Source organism: Microcaecilia unicolor, chromosome 8, assembly GCF_901765095.1.
Source record: "Microcaecilia unicolor chromosome 8, aMicUni1.1, whole genome shotgun sequence".
NCBI classification, from domain to species: Eukaryota; Metazoa; Chordata; class Amphibia; order Gymnophiona; family Siphonopidae; genus Microcaecilia; species Microcaecilia unicolor.
The window spans coordinates 187,609,774-187,626,632 of record NC_044038.1 but is presented as its reverse complement, the minus strand read 5'-3'; the positions used below and the strand labels follow the sequence as shown (position 1 = coordinate 187,626,632).

Sequence of the window (16,859 nt, the reverse complement as noted above, 5' to 3'; positions counted from 1 at the left end):
TTTGGATAATTTGGCAGGACAGCCGATCTCTGAAAGCCTTCAGTGCGTTCCAGATCGCTCGGAGCTCCAGGAGGTTGATCTGCAGATCCTTTTCCTGGAGGGACCACATACCCTGGGTGTGAAGCCCATCGACATGGGCTCCCCACCCCAGGCGAGATGCATCCGTTGTCAGCACTTTCGTGGGCTGCGGAATTTGGAATGGACGTCCCAGGGTCAAATTGGTCCGTATGGTCCACCAGAGCAGTGAAGTGCGGCAACTGGTGGAGAGGCGGATGACATCCTCTAGATTCCCGGTGGCTTGAAACCACTGGGAAGCTAGGGTCCATTGAGCAGATCTCATGTGAAGACGAGCCATGGGAGTCACATGAACTGTGGAGGCCATATGACCCAGAAGTCTCAACATCTGCCGAGCCGTGATCTGCTGAGACGCTCTGGTCTGCGAAGCCAGGGCCAAGAGATTGGTGGCCCTCGATTCGGGAAGGTAGGCCTGAGCCGTCTGGGAAGTCAGCAGCGCTCCTATGAATTCCAGAGACTGAGTAGGCTGGAGATGGGACTTTGGGTAATTTATCACAAACCCCAGCAGCTCCAGAAGTTGAATAGTGCACTGCATGGACCGGAGGGCTCCTGCCTCCGAGGTGTTCTTGACCAGCCAATCGTCGAGATATGGGAACACGTGCACTCCCAGCTTGCGCAGGTAGGCCGCTACCACCACGAGGCACTTTGTAAACACTCGTGGGGCAGAGGCGAGCCCAAAGGGCAGCACACAATACTGAAAGTGCCGTGCGCCCAGGCGGAATCTGAGATACTGTCTGTGAGCTGGCAGTATCGGGATGTGAGTGTATGCGTCCTTTAAATCCAGGGAACATAGCCAATCGTTTTTCTGAATCATTGGCAGAAGGGTGCCCAAGGAAAGCATCCTGAACTTTTCTTTGACCAGGAATTTGTTCAGGCCTCTCAGGTCTAGGATGGGACGCATCCCCCCTGTTTTCTTTTCCACAAGGAAGTACCTGGAATAGAATCCCTGCCCTTCCTGCCCGGGTGGTACGGGCTCGACCGCATTGGCGCTGAGAAGGGCGGAGAGTTCCTCTGCAAGTACCTGCTTGTGATGGGAGCTGAAAGACTGAGCTCCCGGAGGACAATTTGGAGGCAGGGAGGCCAAATTCAGGGCGTATCCGCACCGCACTATTTGGAGAACCCACTGGTCGGAGGTTATGAGAGGCCACCTTTGGTGAAAGAATTTTAACCTCCCTCCGACCGGCAGGTCGTCCGGTACGGACACTTGTAGGGCGACTATGTTCCCGTGGATCCAGTCAAAAGCCCGTCCCCGGCTTTTGCTGTGGAGGCGCAGGGGGCTGCTTAGGCGCACGCTGTTGACGGGAACGAGCGCGCTGGGGCTGTCCCTGTGCCTGACGAGGCCTTCGGGCCGGCTGGTTGTACCTACGCTTCGCAAAAGAATAGGGTGCAGCCTGCCGGACCCGGGAAAAACGCCCGCCCGTGGGGGCGGGTGCTGAAGGCGCCCGGTGGGAGAGCTTGTCGAGAGCGGTTTCCCGCTGATGCAGTTGGTCAACCATCTGCTCGACCTTCTCACCAAAAATGTTATCCCCCCGGCAAGGGACGTCGGCCAGTCTCTGCTGGGTGCGGTTGTCCAGGTCAGAGGCACGCAGCCATGAGAGCCTGCGCATCACTATACCTTGGGCCACAGCACGAGATGCCACGTCACAGGTGTCAAAAATCCCCCTGGACAGGAACTTTCTGCACGCCTTCAGCTGCCTGACCACCTCCTGATATGGCCTGGACTGCTCCGGCGGGAGCTTATCGACCAGGTCCGCCAGCTGTTGCACATTGGTCCGCATGTGGATGCTCATATAGAGCAGGTAGGATTGGATGCGGGTCACGAGCATGGAGGATTGGTAGGCCTTCCTCCCAAACGAGTCCAGAGTGCGAGACTCCCGCCCCGGGGGCGCCGAGGCGGTATCCCTCGAACTCCGTGCCCTCTTGAGAGCAGAATCCACGACCGCTGAGTCATGGGGCAACTGGGGCCGCATGAGCTCTGGGTCAGAGTGGATCCTGTACTGGGACTCTGCTTTCTTGGGAATGGTGGGGTTAGTTAATGGTCGCACCCAGTTCCGAAGCAGCGTCTCCTTCAGGACATTGTGCAGCGGTACCGTGGAGGACTCTCTAGGTGGTGATGGATAGTCGAGGACCTCGAGCATCTCGGCCCTCGGCTCTTCCACAGAGACCACGGGGAAGGGAATGCTGATAGACATATCCCGCACAAAGGAGGCAAAGGAGAGACTCTCAGGAGGGGAGAGTTTCCTCTCCGGTGACGGCGTGGGGTCCGAGGGAAGGCCCGTAGACTCCTCTGAGGAGAAATATCTCGGGTCCTCCTCTTCCCCCCACGAGTCCTCATCCTCGGTATCGGACATTAGCTCATGTAGCTGAGTCCGGTACCGGGCCCGGCTCGACGTCGAGGCACCGAGGTCTCGGTGTCGTCGAGCGGTGGACTCCCGCGCCGGCGGGGACGGAGCTCCCTCCATCGACGTCGACGGGGACTCCACCTGCGTGGCGGTCGAGACCGGCACCGCAAGCGGCGGCGGTGTCGACAGCCCCGGCGCCGGGCTAGAGCTCGCCGGCGCCACAGTCATCGGCGTCGGGGGTGCTTGCCTGGCGCATCAGCCCTTCCAGGATCCCCGGAAGGATGGCTCTGAGGCACTCGTCCAGGCCCGCTGCCGGGAAAGGCGGTGGGGCCGGTAAGGGTGTCGGTGCCAGAAGCTGCTGGGGGCCAGGAGACGGCACCGAGGTGCCGGAACCCCGACGCGTCGGTACCTCCACCACCGACGGAGATCTCTCCTCTCTGCGATGACGCTTCGGCGTCGACTCCTCTTCAGGGTGCACCGAGGGCTCCCGGTGACGGCGCTTTTTGTCCTTTTTCCGGTGCACGTCACCGGCGCCGGAGGGCATGGAGGAGGAGGAGGTCGATCCCCCTCGGTCTCGAGGTACCGGGTCCGACAGGGTTCGGTCCCGTGGCTCACGAGCTGAGGGAGTGACCGGGGCCGACTGCCCACGCGGCCTCTCAACCCCACTCTCACCGGCGGACCGGCGGGCCGACGGGACCTGTTCTCCTGGGGTCGCTGCCATCAGTGCCGATGTCTCGGGCATCGATACCGGTACCGAAGAACCGGCCTTCGATACCGATGCCGTCGAGGTCGACGTCGAGGGGCCGGCGCAAGTTCCAAAAAGACGGTCCCGTAGAACTTGCCTCGCAACCTGAGTCCGTTTCCGGAGACCGAGACACAAAGCACACGACTTGAGATTGTGCTCCGGCCCGAGGCACTGGAGGCACCAAGCGTGGGTGTCGGTCTGCGAGATCGGCCGGCCGCAGCGACCACACTTTTTAAATCCACTCGGGACCTTCGAGGACATCGACGGAAAAATCGCGTCGGCGAAGTCAAAGTCGGCAATGGTGGCTAAAATCACACCACGAAAAAACAAACCGACCGAGCGGAGACCTCACCACGGGCGAGGAGCCAGCCACCGCCGCCTCTCTCAACGGCACCGGCAGCACAAGCACTCCCGGTACCGGAGTGGACGGGCGTAGCAGCTCTTCCAGGATCCCTGGAAGGATGGCACGGAGGCTCTCGTTCAGAGCGGCTGTCGAGGAAGGCAGTGGGGCTGGTACTGGCGACAAGCTCAGAATCTACCTGAGGCGTGGAGGCGGTACCGAGCTGTCCGGAGCAGAGCCGACACCTCTTGTATGGCGGGCGAGCGATCCTCCCGGCGTCGACGCTTAGCGGGTGCCGAATCCTTCGGCGTCCCGGAGTTCTCGGTACCGTGACGGGAACGTGACCGATGACGATGCTTCTTTGCCTTCGCACGAAGCACATCACCGGAACCTCCCGGTACTGAAGAGGAGGACGTTGAATCCAAACGCCTCCTCGGGGTCGGGTCTGAAACAGGTCGATCCCGGGGGGGTCTGTACCGCAGGAGTCCTCGAGGCAGACAGAGACCTACTTGAGGGCTCACCGCTATCAGCAGGGGAATGGACAGCCCTCACCTGCGCTCCTGATGATGATGATACCTCCGATGACAGCGGACGTCGAAGTACCGGACGAGGCTCCGAACAAAAGGTTCCACTGAGCCAATCTCTGGGTCCTCTTCTTCAACAGAAGACAGAGAGTGCAGGCTTGGGGACGATGACCAGCCCCCAGACACTGAAGACACGAAACGTGCCTATCAGTGAGCGAAATCGTCTGGCTGCACCGCGTGCACTTCTTGAAGCCGCTGGCAGGCTTCGATGACATGGGCGGAAAAATTACGCCGGCAAAATCAAAATTCGCGATGATGCCAAAAAGAGAGCACCAAAAACAGGGGAAAACCCATACGGGCGGCCGAAAAGGCCGCTTCCGACGACAAAAGAAAATTTAATGGGAGAAAACTACAGAATAGAGGAAAAGTTTTTTTTTTTTCCCTAACAAGAACACAACGGACTAAATTCTGACACTTTCTGAAAGGAAAAAAGCGGCGAAAAACACACGAGGGGTCTCCTTGAGGCACAGAACGACCGTAAACAGCCGTCTTGAGCCACGGAAAAAAGAAGACTGAGGAACACGCTCTCGTGCGGGCGGGAAGGCAGTCATGCATGCGCACGTGAGGGCTAGCAAACGTTTGTTGCTAGAAAGATCTCCGATCTGGGGCTGCCGTTGGACGTCACCCACATGTGAGAACAAACAGCCTGCTTGTCCTCGGAGAATAGGAATTTTTTTTGATAAACACCTGTCTCTTAAAAATCAGGTTTCAGCATTCACATCAAAGAGTTTCAAATCTCTATGGAAACTGAGGAGAATCATAGACTTATTTTCCCAGAAAATCATTTCATCTCATAGTACAATCTTTGATATTAACCAAACTAGATTAAAATTGCAATGCAGCATATGTAGGATGAAAAGAAAACATGATCACTGCAGACTGTTCAAAACATGGCAGCAAGACTAATATACAAAAAAATTGAAACACGAAAGAGTAACGCCACTGCTTGTAATGCTGCACTGGCTCCCAAATAAGACTAGATTATTTTTTTTTAACTAGCACCCTAATATTCAAAATACTGTTTGGAATGTCTCCAGATTACATGTTAGACTTGATTGACCTATCGCCAAGAAATGCAAGTCTAGGAACTAGAGGTTATCTACTACTCCACCTACCCAACTGCAGAAACACAATCTACAAATCCATCTATACAGCTGGATTTAGTTACCTTTGCTTGAAATAGTGGAATTCAGTAACTAAGGCCATACGAAGTATTACAAACTATCTTCAGTTCAGAAAAGACTTTAAAACATATCTGTTCAAGAAATACTATGACTAACTACCTATACTACAAATTTGTAATTTCCTAATGTTTATAATTTCCTAATACTGTAATTTCCGAATGTTTCCTATGCTCCATATCGCCTGTAACTGTAACATAATGTAACTCCTCCAAAACTACTAACTGTAAGCCACATTGAACCAAAACCTTGTTTTTGGATAATTGTGGAATATAAGAACGAACAAATAACATAAATAGGTTACACAAAGAGCTCCATCATATGCCTTCAGGAATACAAAACAGCATCAACACATCCAAATGCTCAAAAGCACCTGCATATAACAAGTGTAAACAGCTTTGGCTGTACCATAGAAAGGCAGTATATCAAATCCATGACCCTTTGACCCACAGAAACAACCTGACTCAGTTTTTATCTTTAAACTTGTACAAACCTGATGAACAGAAGGAATGAGTAAGAATCCTCTAGTACAAGGGGGGGGGGGGGTAGTAGTAATATAAGAAAAAAACTATTAAAAAAAATCAGACCAGCAAACAAGGAAAGCCAACTGGCTAAAGTACAAATACAGTAGGATATACAAAGAGTTGTTTTCAAAAACAACTATCAGATAAAATCTGGCACACAAATGGAGAGGTGAATTTTAGCCTAAAAAGATGAGAAATTGATAACTGCAGTGTAGGATGATAGATTACAAGCAAGATGGCTCATAGCCAGAACTAAAAAAATAAAATGGTAAAACAGACAAATCCAGATTGTGCATCAGTGAACTAGATCAGTCAAACATATCAGCACTGGATGGGAAGTTCTGATGTCAGAACCCCAGTTTACACCCCCCCCCTCCCAAAAAAAAAAACAACAAAAAAGTAAAGCATCTCATCCACTGAACTCTATGTAAACACTAAGGGCCCTGTTTACTAAGATGCACTAGCGTTTTTAGTGCGTGCTAAAAATGTGCGCATGCTAAACGTGTAGACGTCCATAGGAATATTATGGGCATCTACACGGTTAGCTCATGCTGAAAACACTAACGCGTCTCTAGCACAGCTTAGTAAAAAGGGCCCTAAAACTGCTGTGCCAGAAAAACCCTGGTATCATAGATTGGACTGAATTGTGGAGAATAAAGAAGTTAAAATCATCAGGGACACTCCTATTCCAAGAGATAAAATGCTTCATGCAAGAAGACTGATTACTGTTGTAAAAGAAAAAAATCAAAAAACAATTACAGCACTTTTAATAGAAAGGCGAGTGCCAAGTGACTATTCTGTACTGTGTATGGAGAAAGCAAAGATCCTCAAGTATCAAAAAAAATGTAATCCAAGACAAGAACACGTAGTGAAAAGATACAAAAATTGTCTCAATTACAATGGGCACCACTGGCTCATCAAAAACTATTTCCAAATACATTATGGGGCCTGTTTACTAACTGCACTGTAGGCGCACTAACATTTTAGTGCATGTTAACAATAAAGACATCCCTTATATTCCTATGGGTGTCTCTAGTGTTAGCGCACTAATTTTTAGCACATAATAAAAAGTTTACGCACTTGCAGCGCAGCACAGCGCAGCTTAGTAAACAGGGTCCTATATGTTTCCTGTATATATTACACCTTATGAATTCCATGAGGCAGATCTTGGCCCAGTGGAAGCATTGAGACTAATACAAGCAGTTAATCTGAGAGAATGAGGTCATCTATAACATATCCTGGGCACAGGGGTAAGGTTCATTCCTGTATATGCAAAATTAACCTATTCGGAGACATTGTCCTGAAGAGGAGCCTAGGAAGAATGTAGATTTCTGTTTTATTGCTGCTGGTCTATTACACTCATCTGGTATTGAAACCTATTGGTCTTGAGTGCAATAATAAATATTTTTCTTTTGCATTCTGCAATAATAAATATTTTTTGTTTGTATTCTATGGCTGAAAACATTCAAATATGCTAGTTTTTGGAATCTGCAAAATTCTTTTAAAAATAGGTTTACTACATATAATAGCGAAATTAATATGGAAAGTCAAGTCTGTTCCACCTATTCTTTAACTAAATGGAACTAAGTAGACACTTCATTTTATTTATTTATTGCATTTGTTTCCCACATTTTCCCACCTATTTGCAGGCTCAATGTGGCTTACAGAGACCTGTTATGGCATCACCATACCAGTGTAGAGAATACAATTGATGTTATACAGAGGTCAGGGAAAACAAAAGGATCTGGGCAAGCAGTTATAGGAAGATACTTTCTGAGTGAAGGAAGGTAGGAGTTGTGTAATAGTTAGTTATGGGTTCTCCTGGTAAGCCTTGTTAAAGAGGTAGGTTTTCAGAGATTTGCGGAAGTTACTTAATTCGTTGATCGATTTCAAGTGAGTTGGGAGTGCATTCCACAACTGCGTACTTATGTAGGAAAAGATGGTTGTGTGTGTTAGTTTGTATTTTACTCCTTTACAGCTGGGGAAGTGTAGATTAAGAAACATTCGGGCAGATCTTTTAGCATTTCTGGGTGGAAGGTCAACTACTTTACAGTCGGTATAGAGTGCGTTGCAATAGTCCAGGTGGCTTAATACCACTGATTGTACTCGGCGGCGAAAAATGGCCCTTGGGAAGAATGGTTTAACTCTTTTTAGTTTCCACATGGAATGAAACATCTTCTTAGTTATGTTTTTCATGTGGTTTTCGAGTGTGAGATTTCGGTCAATGGTGACTCCAAGAATTTTCAGAGTATTTGAAATGGGGAGGGAAAAGTTTGGTGTAGTAATGATAGTGAATTCACTTGTGTTATGTTGGGAGGTGAGCATAAGGCATTGTGTTTTTTCTGCATTAAGTTTTAGCTGAAATGCGTCTGCCCAGGAGTGCATGATTTGGAAGCTTTGGTTGATCTCGTTGGTGATTTCCTTTAGATCATTCTTGAACGGGATGTAGATTGTGACATCGTCTGCATATATGTATGGATTGAGGTTTTGATTAGCTAGTAACTTGGAAAGGGGTGTCATCATTAAGTTGAAGAGGGTCGGCGAGAGGGGGGATCCTTGGGAACGCCACATTCAGGTGTCCATGGGGGTGAAATGGTCGCATTAGCAGTTACTTGATATGATCTTGTGGTCAGGAATCCTTTAAACCAATTGAGAACATTGCCTCCTACTCCAAAGTATTCTAAGATATGTAAAAGTATTTCATGGTTGACCATGTCAAAGGCACTGGACATGTCAAATTGTAAGAGAAGTATGTTATTGCCAGTGCGATTGTTTGTTTGAATTTGTTCATTAGAGTCACTAATACTGTTCCAGTACTGTGTTCCGCTCAAAATCCTGATTGAGAATCGTGAAGTATTGAGTGTTTATTTAGGTAGTTAGTGAGCTGTTTCATCACTACGCCTTCCATGAGTTTAGTTATCAATGGGATGGATGCCACTGGGCGGTAATTGGTTAAGTCATTTGTACTTTTCTTTGTGTCGTTAGGTATAGGGGTGAGTAGAATGTTTCCTTTATCCTTTGGGAAGAGACCGTTTTGTAGCATGTGGTTCAGATGGTTCGTGAGGTCTATTTTGAGTTGTTGTGGGGCGACTTTTATAAGGTTGTTAGGGCAGATGTCTAATTTGCATTGTGACTTGGCATATCTTCCAAGTGACTGGGAGACGTTGTCGATCGAGAGCTTATCAAATTTGGTCCATAATCGGTCTGCTGGGTGTTCTCCGGGTAGTGGGTCTAGGCATTCAAGGAGGTTTGGGTAGTCAGTTGTGTTGCTGGGTAACATGAGTCGAAGTTTTATAATCTTCTCCTTGAAGTAGTTCGCAAGTTCGTTTGCAGATGGGGTATCTGCATTGTTAGAGGTTATTGGTGTGGTGTTCAGTAATTTGTTTACGAGTTGGTAGAGTTTGTGTGTGTCCTTGTAGTCTGGTCCAACTTTCGTTTTATAATATGCTCTTTTAGTTTGTCTGATTGTGTATTTGTATTTTCTATGAAGTTGCTTCCAGTCATTGAGTGTGGAGTTGTCTTTTTTCATATTCCATGCTCGTTCTAATCTTCTGACTTGAGTCTTTAATTATTTCAGTTCTTTGTTGAACCATGGTATTGAGTTTTTTCTATGTGAGGTTCTGGTTTAAAGCAGTGCTATGTTGTCTAAAATGATTCTACATCTGTTGTCCCATTCATGAAGAAATTGTGGTGAGTCTGTTGGTGCTGACCATTCGTTGCTATAGAATTGTTTCCAGAATGTTGGTGGATCTATTTTGCCTCTTGTGGTGTAGGTTAGCTGTTTTTGTTTCTGTTGTGAGACTTTTGTTCGCCATTGAAGGGTTAGGTTAGCTTTGTAGTGGTCGGACCATGGTATAGCTGACCATTTAGTATCTGTTAGTGTGAAATTTTGTTCTGGTGAAAATTTGTATGTAATGATGTCTAGTGTGTGTCCTTTAGTGTGGGTGGGTTGAATAATTGGCCAGCCAAGCTCCCATAGTTGGAGGAAGTCTTTGCATTCATGTACGTTTGTTAGGTTGGTATCCTCAAGGTGAAGGTTAATGTCTCCTGCTATAAGAAGGTTTTGGGTGGAAACACAAGTGTTCGAAATGAAGTCCATGAAGTGTTTTTGGGAGTCTTGCCAGTTACCTGGTGGTCTGTAGAACAGGATAAGGTTTAGGTGGTCCTGTAAGGTTGGATGGTTGATTCTAACTGAGGCAATTTCGAGTTGGGGAAGTATGGATTCGGCTGTTGTTGTGACGGTGAATTGGGATCTATAGATCATAGCTATGCCACCTCCTCTCTTTCCATTCCTAGTCCAGTGGGTGATTTTGTACCCTGGAGGGCATAGTTCTAGAATTATGGGGTCCTTGAGGTCGTGGATCCAGGTTTCACTAATGAATAAAAAAATCGAGATTGTCTGTTGTGATCCAGTCGGATATTGTTGCAGTTTTGTTAACTATGGATCTGGCATTTGTATAGCCTAATTGTATTAGTTGGTAAGGTTTGGTTGGGTTAGAGGATGTGATGATTTTTATTAGTTGTCTTTCTTCTTGGTATTTGAGTTTGTGTCCCTTTTTTCCTGTTGGTTTTGTTCGTATGTAGTGGATTTTCCATTCCATTTTTTGATTTTTTTGGGTTAGTGGGATGTTCTCAGGTTGTGTGCTTGATTTATGAACTGCGGGTAAGGCATTTTCTGTGAGGGAAGTTGTCAGTACATGGTGGATGAGGGAGAGACAGTAGATGGTTAGGAGTAGTTTGTTAGTGTTCATGTTGGCGATTAGTTTGAGTAGTGCAATTGAAGCGGGAGTGATTGTAGAGCAATTGGAACGGTGTGAGTTAGTGTTCAGGAGTGAATGTTGTGTAGTTGGGGCAGGGATGGGTTAGTCATCGGCCGTGCAAGACCGAAGAGGTTAGTAACTGTTGCAGTCGGTCGTGTGGTTCAGTGTGCGTGATAATGGTCCGTGGTGTGGTTCAGTGTGGTGTGTAATGGGTCAGTGTGGTGTATAGTGGGTCAAAGGAAGTGTTAAGAGATAGCTATAATAGGTAACAGATCTGCGATTCAGTATACTGCTATGAGATGCATCAAAAGCATAAAAAAGGCATTTAGAATTTAAAATTATCAACAGTACAGTAATATAAAAGGCATTTAGAATTTAAAGTCATCAACAATACAGTAATACAGTGGTATAGGTTTAGGACTAAAGGTATTAGAGTTTGGAATCATCAAGTAGTTCAATAATAAAGTGGTAGAGGTTTAAGACTACCTTTAAGCTAGTTGTCCTATTATATTGTTGCTTGATCCGAGGAGAGCAGACAAAGTTGCTAGTGGTAGTACTAGTTGGTAGAACCCTTAAGTGTTGGTGGGTAACAGTACCTGCTTGGTGACCGGTGGAGATGGTCGGCTGGATCTCCGGTGGTTGTTCTATCTTGCAGGGAGAAGATGGGTGAAGTGAGAGTCCGTGAGGGATTTTTCGTCGGGTTGATTGTTGTACGGCCGCATGGTTGGGGCAGCTAGAGATCGCTGTGTGGAGTGCTTTGCAGTGCTGGACGATTTCCCAATGTGCCGTTACGTGCGCCTTCAGGTTTGTTGCTCGTTTACCTCAATGAGTTAGTTCACCTGCAGCATGAGTATGCAGCTGGTCAGTGGTGTCGTTTATGCAGCAATTTTGTCGAGCAGCAGCAGTTCGGGGGCAGCGGCGTCTCGTATAGTCCCCATTCTGCAGCTCTTTGTTTCCGTCTCGCGTTGTGTGTGGGCTTCTCCAAGGTCCGAGCAGGGGCTTCTCCGATTCGCGTCTTACCGACGCGTATAACACTGGTGTCGTTAGTTGGATGCTGAGTCTATGATTATCGGATCCTTTGTTGGGTGAACCGTGCTCTGGCGTTGCAGCCCGTCTCCACCAAGGTCTAGACGGGCGCTGCTCGATTCTGGCCTATGGCCGCCTTCTAGCATGCTTTGGTCAGGTCGGTGTGTAGCGATTCGGCCCTTTCCGACTGACCTCTACCCGGGTGGTGTGGCGGTTTCAGGCGATATGTTATCGGACGTGCTCATTTTTATTCGGATGGTGCAACCTTGTCGGTCTCTGGTTCACCGGTAGATCTTCAGGACGCTCGGACCCAGGTATGTGTCCTGGTCAATGCATCCACCAGCTGGGTTCCCCGGGGCTTTGCTACTCCGAATTCAAGCACGTCTGTGGTTTCGTCTCGGTCCTTTCTGGTTCATTGTCCTTTCACCGTTTCTTACAACGGTCAGGTCGGATGGCTATCGATTGTAATTTCTGAGGAGGGTTCTCCGATACCGTTTGGAGGAGCTCCTCACTTCACGTCCTATCAGTCGGCCATCTTAACAGCTCATCCTCTCATTCTTTCTTTAAATATCCTATATAATAATTTGCACCTCCAATGTTCCTTGTCTGGCTACCTGGGTTCGCAATTGCAGACATCCCTTCGGAGAGGAGTTTTACAAGCTTGTTTCGCTTTTTAATATATATTTCATATATATTCTTTAGAAGAGAGGAGACACACAGATTTTAGAGAGTTTTGTTTCGTTATTTCCCTTGGAGTACACGTTTTGAGCTACATTCTCTGAGGTTATAAAGACCCCTGAGGCAGGCCCTAGGGCCGAAACATGGCCGTGTCGGGTCATTCTTATGTACATCAGGTTTTTAAATTTTTAATTTTCATGTGAATAATAAAAATTTTTTGGTATCCTCATCCACTCTCCTCACTTTTTGTTTTATATAATACCTGGGTTCGTAACATCTCCTGACGTCAGCCAGCCTCCAGCGTTCCATTCCCCCTCACTGTCCCGCCCTCGCGTCAAGACGTAATGACGTCAGAGGGCGGAACAGTGAGGGGGAATGGAACGCTGGAGGCGAGCTGATGTCAGGAGGGATGTTACGAACTGAATGAAAGCCAGCGCCAGCCAGCCAGAGAACGTTCAGGTACAAATCGAGGGGAGGAGAGAATTGCGGGACATCGAGGGGAGGGAGGGAGGAAGGGAAGGGAAGGGGAGGGCAGGGCAGTGCAGAGGAGAATGGATGGGATGGGAGGACAGTAGAGGAGAGAATCGCGGGACACGGATGGGAGGGCAGGGAAGAGGAGAATCGCTGGAGGGAAGGAAAGAATTGCTGGACATGGAGGGGAAGGCAGGGGAGAGAGAAAAAAAAAAAGCTTACATTACAGCCTTCCAAGGGCCCGTTTCATTGTTGAGGAAAGAAGCGGGTATGGTTCTACTAGTATATATATATTTGGTAATATAACAAACATGACCTCTCCTACAACAAGACCCACTTTTCAAGAGAGACTGGAAAACTATAACAAAATAACAAATTGAGGGGCCCTTTAACTAAGCCACTGCAAAAAGTGGCCTGCGGCAGTGTGAGTGCGTCTTCTGGGCGCGCGCCAGGCCAGTTTTTGCCACGTCCTGGAAAAAGGGCCTTTTTTTCAAGGGGCCGGAAAAAGGACGTGCAGCAAAATAAAAACCAACGTGTATCCATTTTCGGCCTGAGACCTTACCGCCATCCACTGACTTAGTGGTAAGGTCTCACATGCTACCCAAGCAGTAGGCATGCAGCGTCTGTCTTTACCACCAGGTAAGCGCACACAGTAGAAAATATATTATACTACGTGTTTTTGGCATGTGCCAAATTCAAAATTACCACCAGGAGCACGCGGCAATGCTGATTTGTCGAACAGGCTCTTACTTGACTTTCTATAAGGACCCCTGAAATTTTATCATTTTCCTACCTGCCCAAATGAACCCTTTCCAATTAGAGAATCTATTTCATATCTATCCATCCACTTTTCACCATTCTTCACAATGTAATCATAGTTATCATCATCATAGCCATCGTTGAATACTTTTCTCTCTTTCTTTGTGCTGGAGTCTTCAGGTGGCAACTGCTGGGCCCTGCGCTTCTTCTTTGCATAATACACCTGAGGAACACAAGTGAACAGAGTGAAGTGCTTGGGACAGCAAGAGCTGGTAAGATCAGATCTTACTGGTTAAGTGCTCAGATATATATCTTCAAAGAGTTTGCAAATAAAATAATGTTTAAGCTGAATAGGTAAATTAAAGCTTCCAGAGAAAGCAAAGTGAAAATTAGTACTTTTTGTGGTTTTTATTTTTTTCTCCTCGGTCCAAACTCCAATTCACCCTAGACTCAAGGATTTCACTACTGCCTGTCGCAAAGTGCAAAGTTAATTTAGCCAGAAATAGTAGATCAAAATATAGGTCATTGGCAAACCATGAACAAAAATAAACCAAATAAATTTAAATGTCAAACAAAATTAAAATGATGCAGTCCAGCATCAAGAAGCACGCTATCCAATTTTTGGCCACTAGTGTAATATGTTTAATTAACCACTTCTTTTGGGGGAGGTCACATTTGTGAACCCAGTACAAAGAGATCCTAGTCTTCAGAAAATCAGAACAATCTCAGGAGGATACACCAACAGATCTGGAGGAGCAAACGCAAATAGTGTGACAAGGCGTACCTAAACTTTTGCCCACATCTGTACCTCTATGCTTCAATGAATCCCTAAACAAACAGAACCTGGTAAAACCTCTACATGGTACAAAGTTAAATAACAAAAACTTCTTATTGCAGAAGGCCAACACACCCTGACTCAATACTTGGTGGAAGCCTTTTCTGCAGCAAAAACATGAGCCATGAACTGTTTAGGATAACTATCTACCAATTTTGCACAGTGGGGTGGTGCAGTTTTTGTCCATTCTTCTTAGCAGAATAGATCATGTTCTTTTAGGGCCTCTTTTATCAAGTCACGATAGCGGTTTCCATGTGGCAAAATGCCAGCATAGCCCATTCAAAGTAAATAGGCTTTGTCAGCATTATGTTTTATATATTGCTAGTCTTTTTACCACCTCCCCAAATTAGTACTCACCAACCACCTACAATTTAGAGAGATAAAAGACTAGGAAGATCACGCGTATGAGAAAAGCAATTCTTTAATTACTTACCAAGAGAAAGTTACAATTACAAATGCTAGCTTCTCATGTGGAGAGCAGGGGACACAAACATGTGGCCTGCCACTGCCTCTCCAACATAATGCTCTGGTTCAATTGATTATATAACTTTTGTGTTAAGCAATGCTTCACATTATTTCAGCACTTATCTTCCTCAGAGATCATTCTGTTCTCACCATCTATTTTCCCTTAAGTTGCTAAATCACATTCTTCTGTCCATCCATAATTGCACCTTTCCCACGCCAGCTTGTCCGTAAGGGTATCATAATAGATCATAAATTCCTGAGTTTACACAGGCTCATGTTCTTTAATAAATTACAGGCTTCTCAATCTCTGATAGATTCCAGAGTCGCACCAGCTTGTCAGCCTCTGCCCTTTTTGACCTGTGCTGGGGTGCTGACCTGTGCTCATGATTCTATATCTACCCCCTTGAAGGACATGAAAAGGGCCTCACTTATTTTGAACCTTCGTATCAGGCACCCTCAAGGTTCTGTTAGTGCCACAGGCTGTCTTAGGTTGCAGGCTGTCCTATCTTACCCGTCTTTGCCATATGACCTCATGAGCACTAATGGATGATCTCTCATTTTTCCATTTAAGGGATAGCCCCTCATAGGTTCCCGTCAATTCAGGTAGGGAGACTGTAGGTGTGAGTCACAATGTCAAACCCTTTTTACAGGTATTGGGCTTTAGGTGACAAAAGAAAGTGGTTATAGTGGGATGTAAGTTACCCCTCTTTAACCTTCCCCGGGCCTTATGTTACTTACAATACCTTACCATCTAAATGATCCTAGAGGAAGATAATAATGCAAAACTAAGAGTATCACAAAGAAATTAAACATCATCTTTAACATTTTCAATTTCTGCGCTAATGCGTAGTCTTTCATTCAGTACATATACATGTTCTATAGGTTCTCTTTTACTTAAAGCAGTTTCAATTAACCGTTGCACTAAGCTTCTAATACAGGGGGTTATACAGCAGCCAAGAAGTACAAATACAGCGATGATTATCAATGTGATGAAACCAGATAATATGAAGGTTTTCCATAGCATGGTGAACATTCTATAAGCAATTAACATTAGCCGTGCATAAAACAGCTTGTGATGTAAGGAGATAATTCAGTAAGAAAAATAGAATCTTTTGGAAAAGTCCATAATGTGTGGTTTTAAAAAATGTAAGCAGTTAGAAATCAGGTAATTCAAAGTCATTTACAATTTTGTTGATCTGATAAGTAGACAATCTACTTAACTACTAAACGAAAAAATTGGTTATAATAGGCATTACTGAGACCTGGTGGAAGGAGGATAACCAGTGGGACACTGTCATACCGGGGTACAAAATATATCGTAGTGATAGGGTGGACCGAACTGGTGGAGGGGTAGCATTGTATATTAACGAGAGCCTTGACTCAGATAGATTACAAATTCAGCAGGACACAAATCACACCTTTGAATCATTGTGGGTTGAAATTCCATGTATAAAAGGGAAAAAAACGGTGATAGGAGTGTACTACCGTCCGCCTCGCCAGGATGAGCAGGTAGACACAGAAATGATAAAAGAAATCAGAGACGCGAACAAAATGGGCAATGTGATAATAATGGGTGACTTCAATTATCCAAATATAGACTGGGTAAATGTAACATCGGGACACGCTACAGAGATACAATTCCTTGATGAAATCAAGGACAGCTTTATGGAGCAACTGGTGCAGGAGCCGACGAGAGAAGGAAAAATTCTAGACTTGGTCCTCAGTGGAGCGCATGATCTGGTGAGGGGCGTTATGGTACTGGGGCCGCTTGATAATAGTGACCATAATATAATCAGTTTTGATATCGACCTTGAAGTAACTGTACACAGAAAGTCAAATACGTTAGCGTTTAACTTTAAAAAAGGAGACTATGATAAAATGAGAAGAACGGTTAAAAAAAAACTTAGGGGGGCAACTAAGAGAGTAAAAACTGTACAACAGGCATGGACGCTGTTCAAAAATACCATCCTGGAGGCCCAGGCCATACATATTCCGCGAATTAGAAAAAAAAGACGGAACTCCAAAAGACAGCCGGCCTGGTTGAAAAGTGAGGTGAAGGAAGCTATTAGAGCTA

At 46.2% G+C, this 16,859-nt stretch overlaps 1 protein-coding gene across 6 annotated transcripts in view; it reads right to left on the bottom strand.

Moving 5' to 3' along the window:
- The window catches only part of LOC115475628 (dual specificity tyrosine-phosphorylation-regulated kinase 1A-like), a 521,782-nt gene that overhangs the window by 326,527 nt on the left and 178,396 nt on the right, over positions 1–16,859 (bottom strand). For all 6 annotated transcript variants that reach the window (XM_030211502.1, XM_030211505.1, XM_030211507.1 and 3 more), the window contains one exon: positions 13,520–13,708. In XM_030211502.1, coding sequence (XP_030067362.1) covers positions 13,520–13,708 — 189 coding nt within the window. The remainder of the gene's footprint in view (positions 1–13,519; positions 13,709–16,859) is intronic.